Genomic DNA, 23392 nt, shown 5'->3' on the forward strand with positions numbered 1-23392 from the left:
TCTGCTCTTCTACTCTCTTCTCTGAGCTCTAAGCTCTGCTCTTCTACTCTCTTCTCTGAGGTCTAAGCTCCGCTCTTCTACTCTCTTCTTTGAGCTTCAAGCTTTATTCTTATTCTATCTGCTCTAAGCCATAAGCTCTATTCATCTGTTTTCTTCCCTAAGTTTTATGCTCGTCCATACTCCTCGGTGATCACAACCATTTTCTGCTCATCTGACAACTCTCTGTGTTCTCTAGACTCCGGGTAATATCAACATATTCCTCTTTCTCTGCAAAAATACTATTCCTCTTTCTCTGCAAAAATACTAGTCCTTTTTCTCTGTAAAAATACAGTTACTCCTTATGTTCTCTCTTTAAAGCTTCACTCTGAAGCTTTGTTCTCTGTTCCTTCTACACTAAAATTCTCTTCTTTCTCTTTTTACTTTCTTATGTAAGTTGTCTGTCAGATGGTACATATATTACCATACTAATCTTTTTTTAGTAAAAATAAGCTTTTATGTATGATTGTAATTTTCCAACCCTACCGAACGACTGTCTGGAGGAGTGGAAGCTTTTTACCAGTTATTGCATTTGTAATATGTAAGTTCTTTCTTATATGTCTTAAAAGAAGCTTCTTTTGATGTAAGTTTTCTTCCTTCGATGCAAGTTAAATTTATATTCTGCCTAAAATTTAGAACTGCTACTTATGTTACCTGGATTGTTGTGGATATCTCTCCTTTATTACTGTTTATCTGTTTAGCTACTTATCTATATATTAAGTGTACTAGATTTTTATACTGAGCCTTCAATATTTGTCAAATACATGCTCGAAAAATAGATCTTGGGTCATCTTGGTATCAGAGCCACAGCAGTTTTACAGTGGTGAACTGTAAGGGGAAAATACTATTCTAGAGGCCAATAGCTTAATAAAATTTATCATTAGAGATAAGTAAGAGTGTTGAGACCAAAGTCGTCGGAACCCGTACTGCAGAAAAAGGCCTAGAGAGCCGTCAAAGGCACAGGGATTGTAAATTGATTGACTCGTGTACTCATCCGTTATCTCAATGGAAAATTTTATCAGGACATTGTCCAACAGAACAACATCTTCGTCCAACAGTACACTACGAATAAAAAATAAAGAGGAGATAATAATTGATAATATTGAAAAACAGATACAAAATTGGAACATACCCAAGGTTCCTATAACAAATATATATAAGAAAGGTACATTTGAGTTTAGGACTAACTATGCCATAAAAATTGTAAAACAAAACATATCTGTTAATAATGAACAAGAAAGTTTACAACTCTTATCTGACGTGTGATACAAAATCATAAGTCTAAAGAATATAATTACTTACATATAGGACTTATACAAGTAGCAGTAAAACCCCTAACTCGTTTACGACTAAATAATTCTATATTATTATGTTTAAGAGATAGTCGTCATAATAAATTTTTTGATTCTTTATTAGGAGTAGTTGAGTCCAGTTTATGTAATTGACTCATATATTTTAATTGTTTTCCAAATTTTTCAGTATCATTAACAGACCCTAATCTTCTTAAGGTCCTCACCTTAAATCTAAAGACCCAAGGGTTTGATATGAACCCTGGATCTCAAAATATTGCCCTAATATATAGAATATGCTATAAGGTAATGAATACCGTAAGTCCAAATGTCCTCCAAATGGATACTAAAGGACAAATGATATTTTTCCAAACCAATATGGAAATATCCAATACAGTATTTCCTAAAACGGTTAGTTGGTCTCAGATTATCCTTCCTGATAAATGGTCTATGCGCAATGAAAATCAGCAGTACAAGACTCTTGTTAATCGTGAGCCCGATCAAATCATATTCTATTCAAGAAGATCAATAATAAACTGGAATATCGATGGAATGTCTGATCATCAGATACTAGACACAATAAAACATATGACAATGTATGCAGCAGCCTGTAAAGTAAGCGGCAATCATGATCAAGAAGTAGCCAAGGCTATTGCGTACAGTTTTACAGGATGGCTAAGAGGATGGTGGGACTTTCACATGGATGAAACCACCAAACAACAAATATTGACTTCCACGAAACAGTGGACAGTAAAGAATGAATACAGTCAAGATATAATCAATAGTGAAAGTGATGCAGTGAATACACTCATATATACAATAGCTCTCCATTTTATAGGAAGTACTGCCTTATTAGATGCCAGGTCTGAAGACTTATTATCTAACCTTAGGTGTCCAACATTGTCTCACTACAAATGGTATAAAGATGTAATTTCTCTCATCTCCTATCCAGAGAAGATAGTAGAGCTAGCCACTAGAAAGAAAAGTTTATTGCAGGATTGCCATATCTATTTGCAGAAAAGGTTAAAACTAGATTAAAAAATAAACATGGAAGAATAATCCCATACTCTCTTTATACATTAAGAGAATTGTCCGCTGAGATATGTGAGGAAGGACTTGTCTTATATACTGATCTGAAACTAAAAAGACAATTACATAAACAGAGAATGTCAGGCAAGAAAGAATTAGGTGATTTTTGTGAACAATTTAGATACAATACATTACCCACGTTAAATAAACCAGATAGGAGGAAAAATAAAAATAAAAAATATAGAACCAGTTATAAAAAGAGCCCCAAGGAAAAATTTACTAAAAAATTTGCTCCAAAAAATAATTTAAAAAAAGCAAGAGGAAAAAGGAGAATACCTGTATGCTACAATTGTGGAAAAGTAGGCCACTACAAAAACAAATGTAAAATAAAAAAGAAAATAAATGCCTTACAAATTGAAGAAGATATCAAGACTCAATTATATCAAATACTTCAAATAGAAGAAGAGTCTGATAATAGTTCAGATACTGAACTACTCATAGAAGAATTACAAGATGAAGATTTGATATTCAGTAGCACCGATTCAGAGAATAATGACTGCTTTTGTAATACTCTTTCTGAAGAAGAAAGTTTAATCATAAAAATAATAGATAAAATAACAGATCCAGAGGCTAAGAAAGAAGCCGTGACTCAATATATACAAATAGCTAAGAAAAAAAAGAAATCTCCGCCATTGGTTAGAACCCAAGAAGATTATAGTCTTGCTGAAATACTCAAAAGAATTAATAATAGAAATAATATTCAGAAAGAACCAACGATTGCTTAATTAAAGCATGAAACAACTGAAGTTAAAAGTGAGTTAATAACTCTTAAAAATAGAATACAAATCTTGGAATTAGCCTCTAATCTACATAATACTACAGAAAATACTATACATGAGGAAATAGAATTTGACACCATTATAAATAATTATAGAAGACCATTTTCTCCAATAGTTGAAATACCTTAATCATCTAACTCTGTGCAAACTGATAATTATGTAAACCTACTTAACAAAGTAATTACACAAAAATGGTTTACACTAATAAGAATAATAGTCAACTAAGAATATAGCTTTCAGTCTTTAGCCTTAATAGACTCAGGGGCAGACTTAAAATGTATAAATGAAGGGTTAGTTCTCACAAAATACTTTAGTAAGACAACACAGATATTAAATACAGCTGATGGCAGTAGGTTGATCATAAATTATAAATTATCTAATGCTGCAGTCTGTAACAATAGAAACTGTTTTGAAATGCCCTTTATCATGGTAAAAGGGTTAAGTCAGGCAGTAATCTTAGGAACTCCGTTCCTGAACCTGTTATATCCATTAAATATCAATAACACAGGAATAGTATCTAATATAGAAGGTCATAAAGTGAAATTTGAATATATATATATATATATATATATATATATATATATATATATATATATATATATCGGAAATGACATTGTGAGACCTTCCCACATCTATATGTGTAGGACCCAAAGGATCACCATTAAATTTGGCACATATCTCTAGAAAAGTCAAGTCCCACACCCATGTGATAACTTTTCTAGAGATCTATGCCAAATTTAATGGTGATCATTTGGGGTCCTGCGCACATGGGTGTGGGAGGGTCTCATAGGATATATGTATATATATTGTTTCGGCAACGTCAAAATGCACCTTAGATGGCATATTCTATCTGTGTAAATGAAAGAAATATCTAGAGAGTAAAATATAATAATCACAAGGGAACATATTCTACCTGCATAAAGGGGTTAAATGAAAGGAATCTTTAGATAGCAAAACACTTGGGAAGAAATGAGCAATCATGTAAATATGCAATAGAGAGCACATAGAACTAGGATGAGCATTCACGTAGATCTGGAGTACCTAAGAAACATAAGCAGCCCTCTCTCTCTATATATATATATATATATATATATATATATATATATATATATATATATATATATATATATATATATATATATATATATATATGCATATGCTACGGTACACCGATTCTTGTACCGCTACAGTAAATGCCAAAAAGTCCAGATTCGATCTGGGTCGATCTGACAATCACTGATATCTGATAGTGTTTTATTTTTCATTTTTTTTTTAAATCAGAATAACCTGAAATTTGGAACGTGTATTTATAAAAAATAGATGAATCTATGAAAAATATCAAAATAATATTGTACATGAAATAAATTGACCAAAATACCTCCAAAAATTTTCAAGGGTATTTTGATCAATTTCATTTTTACGAATTATTATTTTTATATTTTTATTACGTGCGTCTCACTAAGGTGTACATACGCTCCAAATTTCATATTATTTTGATTTGTAGAAAAATAATTAAAATTCAAACACTCTCGAATAACCGTGACCGTCAGATCGGCCTAGATTCGATCTAGGCCGTTGGGCGTTTCTATAGCGGTACGCAAACGGACGTGCAGGAACTTTTTCTATATATATATATATATATATATATATATATATATATATATATATATATATATATATATATATATATATATATATATATATATATATATATATATATATATATATATATATATATAATCACAACTTTCAAATTACAAAGGTTGAAGATAGAGAGAGTTATGAAGGGAGATTTATTAATTTTGTAGTCTATTTTTTTAAAAAAGTTACTTTTGTGGGACAATTTTGTAAATATTATTACAAGACAAAAGATACTTTTGTAATCTCCATAAGAGGTAAAGTTGAAATTTTAACTAAATGACAATGACACTCTACAAACAAAGTTTCAGGACACTAACTTCTAAAATGCCATTATATTTTTTTGAAAATTTCAAATTTGCTCTTGCTTAATGGTAAAGTTACCTATTTAAATAATTTTTTAATAAAAAAATAATGATTATTTTGATAAATACACCCTCTAAATACACTTTAGATGACATATTTTGCCTGCGAAGGGCTTGAATAAAAGAAATATCTAGAGAGTAAAACATAATAATCACAAGGGAACATATTCTACCTGTGCAAAGCGGTTAAATGAAAGAAATTCTTAGATAGCAAAACACTATGGAACACATGTATGAAGAAATGAGCGATCGTGTAAATAATCATGTAAATATTCAATAGAGAGTACATAAAATTGGGATGAGCATTCACGTAGATAATCACATAGATCTGGAATACGCAAGAAACATGAGCACCTCTCTCTCTCCCTCTCTCTATATATATATATATATATGTGTGTGTGTGTGTGTGTGTGTGTTTTGTTAGGCTACACCACTTGTGGTGTAGATCCTTAAAGTGCTCAATATTTTTAGACATTTAGATACCATTATCTTATAGTATAGTTACTTTTTGTTTCGGGGTATTTTAAAAAATTAATCAAGAGTAACCTAGAAATTCTTAATAGAAACAAAAGCATTTATTAACAATAGTAGACAATAACATCACCTGACATCACCGACAAGATACATTAATTGTTTTTAACTACTACTATAATACCCTTATTTTCTTATTAAATTATTCATTCTACCCTCCTAAATGATAAAAAATGCCCTTACTTAAAAAATTTTGTATTACAATTCAAGGGTATTTTAGTGTCAAAAAATATTAAGCACTTTAAAGGTCTACACCACCAAGTGATGTAGCCTAACAAAACAATATATATATATATATATATATATATATATATATATATATATATATATATATATATATATATATATGTATATATAGAAAATGCTAGGATTAACCCACTAGCTCATATGAACTCAACGGCCCAGATTGAATATTAGCCGATATGATGGTCATAATCTCATTTCGTATTTGAAATTTAAGTTTTTTTTTTACAAATCCAAATAACTTGAAATTTTTGGCGTGTATTCTTCAAAAATAGGAGAACTTAATAAAAATATCAAAAAAATAATTTGTAAAAAATAAATTCACCAAAATACCCTTAAAACGTTTTGGAGGTATTTTGGTCAATATATTTATTTTCGAATTATTTTTAAATACTTTTATTAGGTGACCCGTGATGAGAAGAATGGATACCTAAAGTTTCAAGTTATTTGGATTTGTAGAAAAAAATTAAAATTAAAATACAAAATGAGGTCGTGACCGTCCAATCGACCCAGATTGTTGGGCTCATGGGAGCTAGTAGGCTAATCCCAACATTTTTCTTTATATATATATATATATATATATATATATATATATATATATATATATATATATATATATATATATATATATGGAAGATACTACAAAATTTTTATAGGAGAAAATGAATAGTAATTTCGCCTGCCCTCATCACCATCCAAACTACATCGTACGGTCACAGTTGTCTGGTAGTGTTTCATTTTTCATTTTTTTTACGAATCAGAATGATCCAAAATTTGGAGAGTGTATACATCTTACTGAGGAGCACCTAATAAAAATATGAAAAAAATAGTTTGTAAAATATAAATTAACCAAAATACCCCCGTAAATTATGGCAACAATTGTCCAATAGTGTTTCATTTTTCATTTTTTTTACTAATCGGAATGATATGAAATTTGGAGCGTGCGTACATCCTAATGAGGATATGAAAAAAAATATTTTGTAAAATATAAATTGACCAAAATACCCCCAAAAATTTATAAGGGTATTTTGATCAATTTATATTTTACAAATTATTTTTTCATATTTTTATTAGGTGCATCTCACTAATATGTACACACACTCCAAATTTCAAATAATTTAGATTTGTAGAAAAAAAATGAAAATTAAAATAAAAATACTATATATATATATATAAAAAAACTCTTCCCAACACCTATAGACGAAAATAAACAGTGATTCTTCTACCCTCATCACCATCCAAGTTTCATCGCAAGATCACATTATCCGTTAGCGTTTTATTTTTTATTTTTTTTATAGATTAGAATGAATTGAAATTTTGAAAGTATATACATCTTACTAAGGTGCATCTAATAAAAATATATAAAAAAAAATTTACGTGAAAAACTTGACCAAATACCCCCAAAAAATTTTGGGGATATTTTGGTCAAGTTTTTCATGTAAAATATTGTTTTTATATTTTTAGAAGATTTCTCTAGTTTTGATGAATACACGCTCCAAATTTCAGTTCATTCCAATTTGTAGAAAAAAAAATGAAAAATGAAACACTACCGGACAATCGTGACCACGAGATGAACTCTGGACGGTGATGGGGGTAGGCGAAATCACTGTTCATTTTTGCCTATAGGCATTGCGTAGTGTTTTTCTATATATATATATATATCTTAAATCTGGGCCGATCTAACGATCACGGATGCTTGATAGTATTTTAATTTTAATTTCTTTTTTCTTCAAATCCAAATCACTTGAAATTTTAGACGTGTGTTCATAAAAAATAGTTGAATCTTCAAAAAATATCAAAAAAATATTTTACATGAAAAATATTGACTAAATACCCCCATAAAGCTTAGGGGGTATTTTGGTCAAAAAAAAATTTGCAGAAATTTTTTTTTATGGTTTTATTAGGTACGGCTTGATGTGCGCCTAAAATTTCAAATGATTTGGATTTATCGAAAAAAAATTAAAATTTAAACACGAAATGCGGTCGTGACGTTCAGGCATAGATTCAATCTGGGTTATTGGGCTCATAGCTTCCTATTAGCCATAACAAGAAGATATGAGCCCAACGGCCCAGATTAAATTTAGGCCGATCTAACGATCATGGATGCCTAATAGTATTTAAATTTTAATATTTTTTCTACAAATATAAATCACTTAAAGTTTTAGGTGTGTGTTCATAAAAAATAGGTAAATCCCAAAAAATATCAAAAAATATTTTATGTAAAATAAAATGATCAAAATACCCCCATAAAGTTTTAGGGGTATTGTGGTCAATTTATTTTTTATGGATTATTTTTTTATATTTTTATTAGATGTGCTTGATGAGAATAACAAGTGTCTAAAATTTCAAGTGATTTGGATTTATAGAAAAAAATTAAAATTCAAACACGAAATGAAGTCGTGACCGTCAGATCGGCCCAGATTCAAACTAGGTTGTTGGGCTCATATCTTCTTGTTAGCCCAAGGGCTAATAGTAGTATCTTCCTATATATATATATATATATATATATATATATATATATATATATATATATGGGGGAAATGTTAACGTAGGCTCACTAGCTCACAGCTACATATGAGTCTCAATCTAGGTCGATTTGACAGTTACGATTTTACTTCATATTTTAATTTTGATTTTTTTCTTTACAAATCCAAATCATATGAAATTTTGAGGGTATTTTGATCAATTTATTTTTTCAAATTATGTTTCGATATTTTTATTAGGTTCTCCTAGTTTTAAATAAAGTTCCAACACCCCATCTTCCAAATTGTTGTTGTACTTTTATAAAAATTTCAAAATTTTCAATTAAGTTACTTGTTAAAATATTTTTTAATAAAAAAGAAATGATCCTATCAGAAATCATCCAGCACAACCATTCTGACAATTAACCTTTGCATTTTGAGGGATGGTTGACCACGAACCGCCTACACTGTTCACTATACAAAACCACCTCTTTCTTTCTCTCACAAACCCAACAAACAAAAGTACCTCCCTCTCTCTCTCAGCCCATAACCCCTACCCATGCCAATCCTAATGGACACTATCAAAGACAACTTGTATGTCTCTCATAATACATGCACGGAATGGTACCAAAGGCATTGTTGAAGAAAAATGGAGAAAATAGTTCAATAAAATAATCAAAATAGTCAAGATTTGAGTAGATTTAACTTTTTTTATACAAAAATGGTGGCCCCCAAAACTCTAAATAGGGCTTGTTGTTATTATTCTCAGTATATTTTAACTGTTCACGCCTCAAAAGTATTAGAAACGTTAACACGTCGGGGCCTTTTATTACGTTATAATTTTAAAAAAATCAAAACTACTTCCACTTAAGCTAAAACATTATAATAATACATCATAAGTCCCTTTACTTTAAAGAAAAGTTATAATGACACTTTATTCCTAACAAGACAAGTAATTTCATAAGTATTCTAACCACTTTCTAAACATATCTTAAAATTTTAAAAAATATAAAAAAAATTCTAAAATCCTGAAAAAAACTTAAAACCCATAAAAAATAACCCTAAAAATTTTTAAAACTACATTCTTAAATTTTAATAAAAAAATAGAAAATAAGTCACATATTGTCTTGCATCATTCTCTCTTGGTTAGAGAAAACTCCTCCTTGAGTTAAACTAAGATGGATTTTGCGTTAGTCTTAGGATTTTGCGTTTGTCCTACAACCTCCTTCAACCCAAATACTAGAAATATGATCCTAGGACTTGTGAGTTATTGGACTAATCGAAGCACAAAGGTGTTGCGCTGAAACTAAGTCTTTACAATCAATTAATATATCCATAAACACATTTGAGAAAATGGTCATCATACGGTAATGGAATAAACATAATATGTATACTCAGTTCAGTTGCATTAATTATTTGAAATTGCATCAATACAACCATTAGACCTTACTAAATTTGCCTTGGTTCAGCCCTAAAAGACTAGAACATACCAAGGGAGCATTTTGAAGATGATCATCTCCAACCGCTAGTTACTAACCAAATCAGCAACTTCCTCTTCCAAAACTTCATCTTAATCTTAATTATTGTAACCTTCCTTCTCTTTATCCGGTTCTTGATAAAAAGAAAGTTGGATCACCACCTTCTTCATCTGCACATTCATCAAAGATCGCTGGAGACTCAATATATGACTTGTTTCTTCAGGTTTGACGATTCTATAAAGTCATCGGGGCTGCGACTTTCCTTTAAAATCAGGATTATCTACTTTTAGATCCATAGATTTTCAGTGCCACTTATACGTTTGATCATATTCATCGTCACTCAACTTATCCCACGGAGCACTATCGTGAAAAATGATGTACTCAACATCATCTTGGACAAACAAAACTTCATCTCGCCCAAATAGATGCCTACAAGCCACCTTATAAGTTCTTCAACTCGTCGACTCAAATCCTATCTCCTGATCATGCTCATCATGAGGTAGATCCATATGAATATCCATGCCTCCTCGACCTCATCTTGCTGCCATAGGTTCACTAAAATCACAAACACTAGACAAAGAATCAATAAAACCTCGTTAAAACCAACAAGTTCTAAGTTGATTCAGCTAACCTTAAGGTAAAATCAACAAACCCTAGACCTGGCTTCCATATAATACATGGCATTGAAAGGAGGATAGATTTTATTATCATATTTTATTTTTGTTATAGGACTAAGGAATTGATTGTTTGATAACTACCATAACAGTCACTTCATATCACCATAACAAAAGCCCGAATATTGCTTCTTAATAATATGATGAAATATTTATTTTCATTGTTTAAAAAAATATTATCTTTATTTAAGCCTCTCTCTCTCACCACTCCTAATGACCAAAAATATACTTATTAAAAAAATATGATATTATAAAATAATGATATATAAATGTCCAAAATTTTGTTGAATATAATTATAAAATACTATATGTGTAAACACCCTAACATAACCCATATATTATATATAATTTATATTTACATTCATATCATATTAGCCAAACAGAGGTACCTAGAACTTCTTTAACATTCCAACAAGTTATCAAATACAGAAAACTTCTTTTTGTAATTATCTTTCTTCCCAACAAAGAAGAACTTCCAATTTCTAGAGAACGTTTATATTCCAGTTATCTAACAAGCCGAAAGGAAAAAAAAGCGTTATTTGATTTGTTTTTTGTTTTTTCTTTCACAGTGGTTGTCTTCACATAAAGTAGCAGTGGGGTGGGAGAAAGAGGGGAGAAAAAGAAAAGGAAAAAGGAAAATGCCCTCCCTCTCTCTTTTTTCTTTCATCTCTCTTTTTTTTCTTTCATCTCTCTGTTTTATTTTATTTTGACAAGGGTAACATAATTTTATTTCATCAAAGAGCGAGGCAAACAATTCGGTAACAGTTACAAAGGATGATAACTAATACAAAGACCAACAAAAAAAAAAACACTTCAGAGAATCAGGGCTAGAAGGGCCCGTGCCTAGACCAAGCCAGCCCTGGTTCTAGGCCGGCCCAATTCCCCTGAGGGATGGTCAGCCCCAACCCTATACCTATCAAGGCCGAGAAAATTAAAAAACAAACAAAGCAAAATATTGAAAAAGTAACTTGACTGGGCGGGACCTGCCCACGCCCTAGTTTTCTAGGGCCAGACCAATCGGACCAGGACACCCAGCCCATTCCCAGCCCCATCAACAGAATCAATCCTCTCCCCACTCAAACTATGATTATGAATTTTATCCTTACAAATCAAGATTTACATTAACAAATCAATAGATCGCGCCTATTTGCACGTTCTTTGGCTAGCATATCTGCAACAACATTCCTCTCTATAAACATGAATAAATCTAACACTCGTACCTGTCAAAATATCCATTACCTCCTTCCATAGTAGCCTCAAGCACCATGGCACCTCCATTTCCTTCAAACACCAATTAATTACATTCATGGAGGCCATGGCCCTCCCCCCCCCTCTCTCTCTCTCTCTCTCTCTCTCTCTCTCTCTCTCTCTCTCTCTCTCGTGAACACAACCACTCATAGAAGTTATAGTGCCAATTCCTCGAATGCAAATTTTCGGATCCCATTTCTTATTGGTTTTCTTTGGTTCTAATGCCAATGATCTTCAACCTCGTTGAATTGCCTGTTATTGGTTTTCTTTGGTTCTAATGCCAATGATCTTCAACCTCGTTGAATTGCCTGCAGTCTAGTGTTACAATACTAAGATTAGTTTAATCACACACAAAAAAAAAAATTTATTGTCATATTTGACGTACTAATTTTATGAAACCATGTCGAATGATTGCGTGTGCAATCTGGTTCTCTAGGCCACAGAACTGTTGCAAGACAATTAGATATTCCAACCTAGAGGTTGTGAATTTAAACCCATCAAAAACCAAAACGTAAGGGAAAAAACCGCATGTATAACTGGCAATGAAATAAGGATCATATAAAGATCCCATAATCGTAGAAACAGTTTATGATCCTATGATTTTATTGTCCTTCAAGGAATTAACATATTATATGTGTGAAGATTGAAATGAAGCAGAGAAACCTGGTAATTAAAGTCCGACATCACTTCTCAAGAGCAGCAGGACAACCAAGCAAGAAACAAGCATGGGATTAAGTATTTCCCTTTCTCTCTTTGTCCACTCACTTCAGCTGTTTCAATCAACAAATAACTCGCAGATATACAAAAATGGACGCCATAATTACTTGGGATCCTCTTGCTCATGTAATACAAAGATAACCTCCCATGAACTTCAAAGATGCAAAAAATTAATATGCAACCTCCTTCCATGTTTGTCTCATGTTAGTGACTGAACATGCATTTGCTACTAACTAAATGTTGCAAAGGCCATGAGAAATATGTACATAAAAATGAGACCAGCCATGACCATGAAAGCAATATACACAAGGAAAGCTTAACGAGTGTCGATATAGCCATATCATCATCTTTAGGTTGTATTGCTAAGTTTCTTGGATAGGGCCCAGCTGATTTCCATTACGAGGTCTGGATTCGAGTGACCGAACTCAACATATTCCTTCGAGCTGAGTATCTCCTCATGGTGCATGACAATGGCTTCCAAGGCATTCTTTTTAAGGGTTTCACTCGAGCAATTTTGTGAAAGCTTAAGAACTTCAAAGACGTTTGATGATTCAAGATTTCCAAGGATTTGAAGCTCACATTTCTTCCTAAGGAAAGGGATATCATATTTATCTGAAGCAACTAAAAGCGCATGTGCATGTTTTCGGAACTCCTCATCAGGCAATGTACCTCTATAAAGGAAACTTAACAATGATTTGAACTCTTGGGAGCTAATACCAGGTAGAGAGATAGCCTCTGTAGGTGGTGCTTTACATCCATCAGCTTCCAAGATAGTTTTGAAAATGGGAGATCTAGATGCCTAAAACAAAGAGAAATCTTTAATAACAAAGACATACTTTTAACTCCTTTTTTGTGTAATATAAGCAACATAATGTCTATACTAGATTTTGTCCACAAAGATTATAAATATCGAGAAGTTCACAAATATTCAAATTCTACAATAGTAAATAAAATAAGAAGAAGCAAAAACAACTTAATGCAAATTTCTCTAAATAAACCATAACAAAAGAGAGCATAATAACAGAAATCTAATCAAATAATATAAAAGAAAGCAAGATAATTAATAAGGGCCTATTCTTTAAGCATAGGTTTCTCTAAGTTCAAGTTGTCTATAATTCAAATTTACATTCATAAAAACACAAGCAAACGGTGCATAGAATAAGGCAGATATGCATAATCGGTAAGGAGCTAAATGGGCAAGGAATAGACTAGAGCACATAGAACTAGATAAGTATCACAAGAAGGAAACATCATAAAGGAAGAGACCGAAGGTCATCTGCCTGCCCCGGATATGAGGGTTAAATTATCTCTGCTGTTGATTGATAGAACAATATGCCAACTAATCGCAGATATGACCTTCATGCAATCACTGGTAGAAAGGTGAAGATCCACTTGGGATGCCCTCTCACTAGATCCAGCGTCAAAGAAAAGAGTAATATGCGAACAGTAAGGGGTTCATATACAATGCTAGCATCTGGGTTTTCTGCAACTTGCTTGTAGGCCCCAACCATCTGATGTCAACACTGGAAGGTTGGCATGTCTCACACATCTGCTCAAAGCCCATCAAAATCATTTCTTCCATGGACACCAAGTGGACAAGTGACACACTCCCACTGTCCTATGATGGCAACCAAACTGTAGGCAACTCATATAATAGCAAATATTTTCCCCTTAGTAATTGAGTACTAACACATGTCATGTAAAGATAAAGGTGCAAGACATACACAAAAACTGCTCAGTTGCATCTTAATCAACCTCGAGCACTATAAAGAATGTTAACTTCTCACGGGTTCTCTTCGGAAACTTCTAATGGGTTCTAACGCGAGTGTTTGCGGCTTGTACATAATGTATGATTCCCAGTTATAAGAAGTATAATTATGACAAACTACCAAACAGGAAGTTTGTTGCACCAAAAGGGTAGTGCAATTACAGTCAGCATTATCAAGAAAAATAAACTCCCAAGTCTATATAAGCAGTCCATATACTAGAGTGCCATTTTAAAACTGACACAGATATAAAAACCATCCAATGTCCACAATGTACCATTCGGGGTCATCATTCCTTTGCTCCAAGTCCATCAAAACTATATCCTTGCAAGATAGAAACAAGATTAAAGTTCCTCAATGAGCTATGAGCAGAGGAACGACAGCCCTAAACCGTCCTTTTGTTTACATCCGAAGGTTGAAGAACCTGTTTACATCCATCCTGGATATAAACCAATATTTTATTGTATTTTCCCATCAGAAAGGACATGTTCCAAATAGTTGACACCTACGACCAAAGAAACAAATTTTATGACGATTTAAGAGAAAATTATCATAGATGAACTCAAGATATTTCTGGATATAGTTGCCTACATGGTGAAATAAACACACGATAACATTTTATCAATTTATTAGAAAACCAATTCGGTTTTATGCCAGGGAGGTCAACAACCGAGGCTATTTTATAACTTAGCCAACTGATTGAAAAGTTTAAGACGAAGGAAACAAACCTCCACATGGTCTTTATTGATCTAGAAAAAGCTTATGATAGAGTACCTAGAGATTTGATTTGGTAGGTGTTGGACAAAAAAGGAGTCTCCATACACTATATCAACTTGGTGAGAAATATGTACGAGGGAGAGCTAACTAGTGTACGAACAACTTGTGGAGAGACGAGTGAGTTTTCAATGGCAATAGGTCTATGTCAGGGTCAACATTGAGCTCATACCTCTTTGTCTGAGTTATAGATGACTTGACTAGACACCTACAAAACGACATACCGTGGTGCATGTTATCCGCAAATGACATATTTTTTATCGATGATACCCAAAATGGTGTCAATACAAAGTTAAAACTTTGGAGGGATGTTCTAGAATCTAAAACTTTCAAAATTAGCTGGACAAAGACAGAGTATATGGAATGCAAGTTTAGTAAAAATATGAGTAAAGATGAGGATGTAGTTAAGATTGACGTCAAGAAATACTAAAAAAAACGCATTTTCGATATCTTGGGTCGACAATCCAGGAAAATAGAGAGATTGAGAATGTCGCACATAGATTTAGAGATGGGTGGACAAAGTGAATATGTGCAACCGGAGTTTTATGTGATCGTCGCATGCCAATGAAGTTGAAAGGCAAGTTCTATAGGACAGCTGTGAGACAAGCTTTACTTTATGGGGCAGATAGAATGAGTATAGTTGAGATTGAGGATGTTGAGATGCGGATGAGTAACAAGACAATAAGGGATATAATACAAAATGAATACATTCGGCAGATTTAGGTGTGACACCAATAGGAGATTAGATGAGGGAAAGTAGACTTAGGTGGGTTGGCCATATGTGGAGAAGACCCAGTACAACACATACTAGAAGGTACGAATTAGTTCAAGGGGTAAGCTCAAAAAATATAAAGGGTAGGCCAAAAAGGACACGGTTGGAAGTAGTGAGAAAAGATTGAGGACTTACGGCACTAAAGATATGGCTCTTAATAGAGCAAAATGGCAAACCAACATTCATGTAGCCAACCCCAATTAGTTACGAAAGGGCTTTGATGATGATGATGATAACATTTTATCAATTTCCAACAGGTCAAGGTCTTGTGAAAACGATACTATGATTTTCTTCTAGGTTTTCATAACAATTTAACTCCTCACAAATCCACTTTGATTTTGATTTGATTAGGCCATATTACAAAATGCGAAAACATATTGGACTACAACTTTCAAAGCATTTAAGTTTTGCAGAGGTGCAATACTGGAACATGCCTTCCTACATGTTCTGGCACCTAGATAGTCATATGCATCTTTAAAAAGTGGATGGCTGGAATATTAAATTACAAGTGTTATGATAACTATTATGAACACCTTTCTTTGTAACGGATAATTTCCTGAATGGACTTCAAATATTGGATATTGAGTCAACCACTTCACTACTGAGCCGAGAGCTTGAGAGCCAATAGCTATGATTTCCGTAGCAACTTTTGGATATTATCAAAAACTTTTGTTGGGATACTTGTCAAATCTCATGACAGACAAAGTCTAACTTTTATATAAGAAAAAAGGGTTGAATTTGTTCTTAAGTAAATACCTTTTCAGGTAAGTTAGCAACAAAAAGTGCATATGCTTTGGTGTACCAAGCATGGTGGTTAAGGGTTATTCACATCGTCCAATTTAATAAGCAACAACTGAAAGTTAATTACATTTCAGAGATCTAATTGAAATAATTACCAGGACTGCCTTGTGTGCAAATATAGCAGGTCCATCGTCAGGCTTCAATGAAATATCGGTGTGAATCCTATTTTCAAAAGCAAAACTTATTTCCTCCAAAAACCCAAGTCTTTCATTAGAAAGATCCCCTTTTTCCTTGAGTACCTTCAACCAACACAAAGCAGAGGAAAGCCCCTGCAAAAAGACCAATGCAAGATCTCTGTTCAAGATAACCAAAAAGATAATAAAGTAACTTCTCCAAGGGTCTTAAAAACAGAATACATTCCACATTCTCAGTCTGAAAGAGGTTTTCAAAACCACGGAGAGAAACCCAGTTAAACTGTCTCTAACCTGGTTAAAGATTTTTGTCTTGCTTGATAGACTGTCAAAATGATCATGCAGACCATGTTTTTGTTCAGCTTCCCCATAAATGACAAGCCTACAGCATTTTGGGTGGAAATGTTACACACAATCCTTATTCCTTTTTTTTTCTTTTTTGGTGAATTAGTGGGGATGATGGGCCCCTACCCGTAAAGGTGCAGCACAAGGACTTCTCAGGAGGTCACCCATCCTAGTACTATTCTTGTCCAAGCACACTTACCTTCAGAGTATTGATGGGATCCGGTGCATTAGACACAATCCTTATTCTTTCTTTTATGGTAATATGATTTCAAACATTCAATCCTCAGTAGATTAACAGCAATGGAGAGAGTGTAACCGACCAGAACATGACATGATGGCCCAAGAGGTAAATCTGAGTCTCTCTCCATCCCCACCCACTGAATGATTGGATAGTGATAGACACTTGTGTGACTAAATATATCTAATGCTTATATGGATCATCAAATTCATTCCCAACAAATAAAAACCAATTCCACTTGCAAACAAAAAAAATACAACTCTAAGATATCAATGTTTCTCAAATAGCATCTATAGTGAGTACACTGCTACAGTCTGGCTTTCCTACGGTTGACTAGCACCTTCTCAACCAATTGATATCAACATCAAATGATAGGGATTTCCATCTCCTTTGTTAAACATCCATCTAATGTTTTGACGGGCAGACACACCCAAAACGTCCCTAGTTGACATCAGATGGTTGGGCAAGTGCTAGCAAACTGTAGAAATCCTAGATGCAAGTGCAGAACACTTTCCCTTGTTAAAAAGAGTCATATATCCCGGATTCATAAACATCAGCCTTCCCTTCCTCTTGTGTAAGCGTAAAATGTACTTACCTTAGGCCGGAAAGTAACAAGAGGTGGTTTTTCTGGGTTTTTATCAAGCTCTTGGAGGAAGTCCATCAACTTCTTTGACCCATCTTTGCAGCTGCTGCATAAGCTTCCGGCGCCAGGGCTGGATATCTGGGGAGGATAGAAAAACGTGTGGTGAAGGTTCATGTAAGTGGTATCACTGCTGCCACACACAAGGCAAGGCATTCTTGGTTCTTGTTTTGCTCACAGAAGCTTCAATGTTGATGGTCTTCTGTTATTAAAAAACCAGAATTAGAAACATGAGATGCACATTGATACTTTTGTTTAATATGAATATATTGATAACGTCCTAATCATTATATAAAATTTTATTTGCATAGATTTCCTATGCACTAAAAAATTTGTAATTTTTTATCTGGCAAGGAATAGAAATTTGTTTCAGTATTTCCCAACTTCAGCCACAAAACGAATGCATGTTAGATCACTATTTTCAATATCTTGGTTACTTTTTACATAGTAAAAAAGAACTCTTGAAGGACCTCAACTTCGAGGATTACACTTACTTTTGGAGAAATGGATTTATAAATTATAGTCATCTCGTTTTAGGAGTTCCAACTTAAATACAAATATTTCTATAGTATAAATGATTTCAAAGTCCAAGACTTGCAACTTTTTCAAACAATTACCAATGCCATCATTCTTTTCAGGATTTTATGCTCCCTTGTGGAAATGAAACAATCAAAACCCGAATGGTGCAAAGCATATTTATCATATGTAGACATCTCTCTCACATGCTCAAAATCTACTTAAAATCCATAATGAGAATCATTGAAATCTGAAGGAACCGTCTTTTCAGTATAAAGTATAAACACAACAAATTTCCAGTAAAAATAGAAGCATAGAAAGAAAATATGTGTCTCTAATTTCTTGTTTCATTCTCGATTTGTTCATATTCACCAGCAATAAACGAGCCCTCGTTAATATTTCTTCATCTTTAGAAAGATCCATACATAGAGATCCTGTTAATCCATGCTCCCATTAAGACCAATCAACATAAATCTCCCATAATTATAGGAGCATTAATGATGAAGTAACAGCTCATATAACCCGAAATGACGACACTCCTAATATATGTATCTCTTCCACTGTGGTTCGACAAAAAGACAGGCAATCAACAAACTGATCCCAAAAAAAAAGAATTTATTAGATTACATACTGCCGGATTGAAAACTAATATTCTTTCTCCTAAATATGATTTTAGTAAAAGGTAATACAAATTCATAATCTTCAGACATCTATAGCTATTGCTGTAGAAAGCGATAATTTTAACATGTGGGATTTAATACTGAGTACAATGTACATACAACAAAAAATATGAGTACCCAAGGGTCACAAAAAACGATACATAGGCATCAAACCAAGAGTGCATTTCTACCCAAAGGTATGAGGGAAAATATTTCTACACAATTTCCCAACCATGCATTTTTTTTCTTGTTGTTAATGAATATTCCAAGCATCCATTGGACAACAACACCTTCATGTCTATAGGGACTGTAGTTAATTTTCCCAAAATATAAGACGTCACATAACCATGGTAGTAAGTATAAGAAATATCTTATCCACATATAGATTAAAGAGGGAGAAACTGGAAGGAAGAGTAATGTGCCAAAAGACAGGGTCGTCTTAGAGGATGCCACTGTCTTTTTGCCCCATTTGTGTATAATGAACTGAATTTAAGTTTTCTCTAACATCTTGGGCTTTACCTTAAAATTTCTCCACTGGGTGAAATAGATCCATGAAGTTTTTGTCTTTCAGATGCAATAGTTTGTTTACAAGACCAAGAAAATTCATTCCTTAAAAATTTACCAAAAGAATAGTTGCTATTTATGAATTATAAGCACCTTCACAATACCAAGTTTCCAAAGACAGCGAGAAAAGTATCTAAAGAAAGATTGATGAAACACAAAGAAAGAGCAATGCACCATGAGGATTCTTTAGCAAGACAAACAGAGCGAATAAAAGAAACCATATTTCTCATTCATATCCAAACTTGTAGACCACTGCAACAAATCATAAACTCCTAATCTAGCTCACGGTCATGGGTCATAACATGAAATGCACCCAAAGTAAGGAGCCTACCCGACCAGTATAAGATGCACACATATCTAAAAGCATATGACCCAAGCATTTGCCCGACCAGCACATGACAAGCATATTTCTAAAGGTAATGGTTCATAAAAAGTACAACGAGGACCCTATGATACCTTCATGTCAGGTTTTGTTTACTAAGCAATCAAGATGAGTGCACAGAGCAGAATCAAAGTACATCAATCATGCAATGCATGAAGGTATAACAAATAGTGTAGAGAAAATCTTTGAGCCCTTAATGTGGGTGTGCTTACGGTAAAATGAAAGCACACTAGAGCAGCAAAGACCTAACGAACTTTTAAATTTAACAAACCTTATATATGACAAAACAGTTTGAGAAAATAATGAATGCATATGAATGAATAAAATTGACCAATATATAAAGCATGAAAGAGAACTCAGGAGAGTGAATTGTTTAAGTCACTCGGACACAGCAGGACGCAAGTCCAAAAGAATACACATGGGAACCGGTTGAGTTTGGCAGGTTCCCATTATTTTATTAGTATTGGGAAAAGATGTATACACCTTCTCCATAATCATAATCCCAAATAACCCTCCTGGTCCACAGAAACCTCATGGACACCTCTAAGTAAAAAAGAAAAGGGCGTTTAACGCCCATATTTTTCATTGTCCAAATTACAATATTTACCCTTTCTTTTTCAAATAACCTCATCATATAAATGGAATCTATGACTCATTTAATCTACTTGTGAGGTTCAGGAGATGAGAGAGATATGGGGGTTTAAGGGAGTTTTCCGGAGAAAGAGAGGGGGAGCTTTTCCAGGTTTGGATGATGGAGTCATTAGAAAAAAAAAAGAGTAAATATTGTAATAGGGATAATGAAAAAGGTAAGGAGGGGATTAGAAATCATTTTCTTTTTTTGGAGGGGTCCATTCGATTTCCATATGCCCAGGGGGTTTTTGCTCTTATATTCACATCCTTTGGAACAACTAGAACTTGGAGACCCTTTCAAATCCCGACTAGATTTCATGCTCTGCAGATGAGAATAACTTACACAGAAATGATATTCGAGAAAATGCGAAAACTACATAGAGATCTCAATGCAAAACTTACACAGAAATGATATTCAAGAAACTGCGAAAACTACACTGTGTTCCTAATGCAAAATTGTAAATACTTATTTGCTTGGAATGTCAGTAATGCCATTAATAGAGTATCTTGCAAAACCCTGCCTCAGTATCACCTAATCATCATCATCTAGGCCTTATCGCAATTATTTGGGGTCTATCCCCAAGATGGCCTAATATTTATAAAAAAAAGACAAATGCAAGATAACCTTCAAGAGAAATAAGACATACTGATAGAAATGCAAGAAACTCATTTAGACTATATACTAAAAGTACAATAGATGCAACCATTCCCATTATCTGGTCCATGTTTTACCAAAAGAAATGAGAAGCCAAACAAAAACACAAATTGCAATATGGAAACCATTGAATTCAATAACCACTTCATTAAAAAAAAAAACAGCAATGAGCATGTCACTAGAAGCCCCATGAAGCAGGTTGCAGAGGTTAGATTACAGGAGAGAAAGACATGACATATCCTTTCCATACATTCACACTTTTATATGCTTTTGATTACGCTAAGATCAAATTCCAACAAATTAAACTCAAGACAGAAATTAAGACATAAAGTCTAACTATAGTGCAGTAGGAACCCTGCTCAGGAATCTGGATTGAAAGAGAAGAAGAACAAAATATACATAAAAATGATGATGACGAAGAATCAGATAATGAACAATACAGTGCAAAGATCGAAAGATGAGATTTGTTGGTGACTATGAAGATAACCAAGCAAAGCCTGTTAGAAGATGAGCAGCTGTGGCTTCTTCAACTCTTGGTCCAATTTACCAATCAGTCAGGAGCAAGTATCGAAACGGTGGACCGGGCCGGCCCTGGTCCGGTCCAAACTTCAAAGGAGCCTTGTCCGAGCCGGGGACTGCCTGCCCCTCGGGCCACATATCATGGTCCAAGCGGGGCATGGACGGTCCCTCGGGCCCTGCACCATGGTCCAGTCGCTACTTCCCTAGGGTCATCTTTACAAAAGTCTATCCATTGATCAAACAAAAAAGATTATAGAGAGCCGAGCCTCTAAACAATCAAATTAAGAGTTCATCTCAAAAATTTCATTAGAAGAGGTTATTTTTTATACCCAAATATCCTCAAATTGATCATCTCGACATCAAGATCAATGGCCATGTGAAAAAAAAATGGATTTTAAGTTTTAAAAATAGTGCATATTATAATACATTTTTTTGCCGTCAATTTTCAAAAAAAAATTCATAGATATGCTCGATCAACACTATTTTTTAAGCTTTAAATTATATAATTTGAGATTAAAATATACTTTAAAGCAGTGTTTAAAAAAACGCCCCGGTTCGACTCGGGAATCGCCATGGACGGATCGAATCGGCAAAAAAATGGGAATCGTCCGGTTCTAGAGAGAACCAGACGATTCTGTACAGCGACTCACCGATTCACTGTACGGAACCGGTGAGTCCGTACAGTGAATCGGCAAGTCCCGTACGGATTTTTTTTTTTTTTTTTTATTTAATCCATGATATATTTTTTTGTAATACTTGATCGATTTTTTTGTAATCCATGATAGATTTTTTTGTAATACTTGATCAATTTTTTTGTAATCCATGATCGAATTGTTTTTTTTTTTTTGTAATCCATGATCGATTTTTTTTTTTTTTTTGTAACCCATGATAGAATTTTTTGTAATCCATAAGCGAATTTTTGTAATCCATGATCGAAATGTTTGTTTTTTTTTCTTGTAATCCATGATCGAATTTTTTGTTTTTTTTTGTAACCCATGATAGAATTTTTTGTAATCCATGATCGAATATTTTGTAATACATGATCGAAATGTTTGTTTTTTTTTTGTAATCCATGATCGAAATGTTTGTTTTTTTTTTTGTAATCCATGATCGAATTTTTTGTTTTTTGCTTTTTTTATAACCCATGACAGAGTTTTTTGTAATCCATGATTGAATTTTTTGTAATCTATGATCGAATTGTTTTTTTCTTTTTTTGTAATCCACGATTGAATTTTTTGTTTTTTTTTGTTTGTTTTTTTTTGTAATCCATGATCGAATTTTATGTAATCCATGATCGATTGTTATGTAATCCATGATAGAATTTTTTTTGTAATCCATGATAGAATTTTTTGAAAATTTGTGATTTTTTTTTTTAATCCATGATCGAATTTGTTTTTGTAATCCATGATAGAATTTTTTGAACATTTGTGATTTTTTTTTTTTAACATGAT

The 23392-nt window shown here is 33.2% G+C and overlaps 1 protein-coding gene across 10 annotated transcripts; it reads right to left on the reverse strand.

The window, feature by feature from the left end:
- Positions 1-9727: 9727 nt before the first annotated feature.
- LOC18436165 (BTB/POZ domain-containing protein At1g01640) lies at positions 9728-22168 on the reverse strand. 10 transcript variants are annotated; one of them, XM_020668403.2, is made up of 5 exons: positions 21863-22168; positions 17972-18218; positions 16758-16931; positions 13267-13348; positions 9728-10480 (listed from the first exon to the last, which is right to left on the reverse strand). In XM_020668403.2, the coding sequence occupies exons 2-5, from the start codon at positions 18170-18172 to the stop codon at positions 10383-10385; spliced, it is 555 nt and encodes a 184-aa protein (XP_020524062.1). In that variant the 5' UTR covers positions 18173-18218; positions 21863-22168; the 3' UTR covers positions 9728-10382. The 10 variants fall into 10 exon arrangements, with proteins under 10 accessions (XP_020524062.1, XP_020524063.1, XP_088730867.1 ...); XM_020668404.2 differs by lacking the exon at positions 9728-10480 and adding an exon at positions 11669-12147; XM_088874741.1 differs by lacking the exon at positions 9728-10480 and adding an exon at positions 11669-12147 and having other exon boundaries at positions 21822-21947.
- Positions 22169-23392: the final 1224 nt, after the last annotated feature.

Source organism: Amborella trichopoda, chromosome 8 (assembly GCF_054954075.1).
Source record: "Amborella trichopoda isolate Santa Cruz 75 chromosome 8, AtrichopodaSantaCruz75HAP2 v2.0, whole genome shotgun sequence".
NCBI lineage: Eukaryota > Viridiplantae > Streptophyta > Magnoliopsida > Amborellales > Amborellaceae > Amborella > Amborella trichopoda.

Bases quoted from the DNA above. Each gene is read 5' to 3' on its own strand.
- LOC18436165 (XM_006846188.4), bottom strand. From the start codon at position 18,172: ATGCCTTGCCTTGTGTGTGGCAGCAGTGATACCACTTACATGAACCTT. The intron at 16,932-17,971 runs GTAAGTACATTT...GTCTTTTTGCAG, and splicing joins TTGTTACTTTCCGGCCTAAG to GGGCTTTCCTCTGCTTTGTG. The intron at 13,349-16,757 runs GTAATTATTTCA...TCTTTGTTTTAG, and splicing joins TTGCACACAAGGCAGTCCTG to GCATCTAGATCTCCCATTTT.